The sequence below is a fragment of the Sphaeroforma arctica genome (assembly GCF_001186125.1).
Source record: "Sphaeroforma arctica JP610 unplaced genomic scaffold supercont1.6699, whole genome shotgun sequence".
Lineage (NCBI taxonomy): Eukaryota > Ichthyosporea > Ichthyophonida > Sphaeroforma > Sphaeroforma arctica.
The window spans coordinates 1-1,587 of NW_014033859.1; the positions used below are offsets into that span (position 1 = coordinate 1).

Sequence of the window (1,587 nt, forward strand, 5' to 3'; positions counted from 1 at the left end):
AATAAAGGTAAGTAGATATAGATATAGATATAGATATATATATGTATATATATATATATATATATATATGTATATATATATATGTATATATATATATATGTATAAGAATATATTTATGAGCACATACAAATATAAATATATAAATATATATAAATACATATAAATATATACATATATATAAATACATATACACATACATATACATATACCTATACATATGCAGAATATGCATATGCAATTACACGCACAATGACACAGATGCACACATCCATATACATATAAATATGCATATTAATAATAATTTAGCGAAAAGTATTATAACAGATCTGCATACACAATAATGGGACACATACACTGCAACACTGCATATGTCACATTCAAACTGACACTCAAATTTATCTATTACTGAGAACCGACTTAGCTTTATTATTTAGCATATATATATATATAACTATAGATTCATCTACAGAGTGATAACACCTCTAAACATTATGTTCTAACTTCAATGGAATATTCCAGGTGACAGAAACGAGGCACATGGAAAACCCCGGCCGCGTCACAGTACACGAATGCGGCACCTTACTATATACGAGTTGGATAGTCTTAGCCTCGGTACTAAGCCCTGAACCACAAACGTTGACGTCCTCTATACACCAACCCCACATACCTGGCGCTGTTGTTCTTAGCGTTCGCCTTGGCCCACTGGGAGATGCAGGATAGATGGAACACCATGTAGCACGTCTCACAACTGTACACCTGTGGGTGTGGTGAGGGATTGGTTATTCTGAGTGCACCGGACTATGCAGCGAAAGTCAGGCAAAGTCCGCAGAATATATATACACACATACACAAACAATTATATACATGTACACATATACATATACAAATACACATAAACACACACAAAAGCATGCGATACATCTACAAACATATAAAACATACACATATACAAATATACACACATACACATACACACATATACACACATATACACACAGATAGGCATATACACATACACAAATACATATACACATATAATCCAAACCACACCTACCTTTGCTTTGCGTCCTACTGTATCGTAGCACACGGTACACTCGTAGCTCTGATCCGTCAGTTCCTGTGCAAGGCGTGTAGCCAGTTGTGTGTTCGCCGGATTCACCAAAGGAGAAGCGTTGCCCCGGTTACCAAAACCGGGCCCTCTACCGCGTCCACCGCCGTTACCATAGTTACCAGTGCTCCGGTTGCCTAGGTTACCGTTGGTCCGGCTACTACCTTTGTTAATGTTTTGTCGTGCTGTGGTCGTTGATGACTGATTCTGCACCGCCGTTGCAACTCCTTGATCGTACCTAAGTATAACGAATTGGTCGCATTATAGCAATAATTTTTGGCATTATTAGACCGTTATACGTGTGAACGAATATTGAAATATGAATAAGCGCCTATGCACAGATATATGTACCAACAGGAAGCCGGATACGTATAAGAATATGAATGTCTACACAATTCCTTAAAAGAGCACACACAGCATAGACGTATAATATATATATATATATATATATATTATATATAATATATATATATATATAA

General features: G+C 36.0%; 1 protein-coding gene across 1 annotated transcript; it reads right to left on the minus strand.

Annotated features, from left to right (window-relative positions):
• Positions 1–667: 667 nt before the first annotated feature.
• SARC_15772 (hypothetical protein) lies at positions 668–1,346 on the minus strand (the record flags this gene model as incomplete). Its single annotated transcript, XM_014290115.1, has 2 exons — positions 668–756; positions 1,055–1,346. Coding segments are annotated over 2 exons (381 nt in total), but the record flags the coding sequence as incomplete, so codon positions are not given.
• Positions 1,347–1,587: the final 241 nt, after the last annotated feature.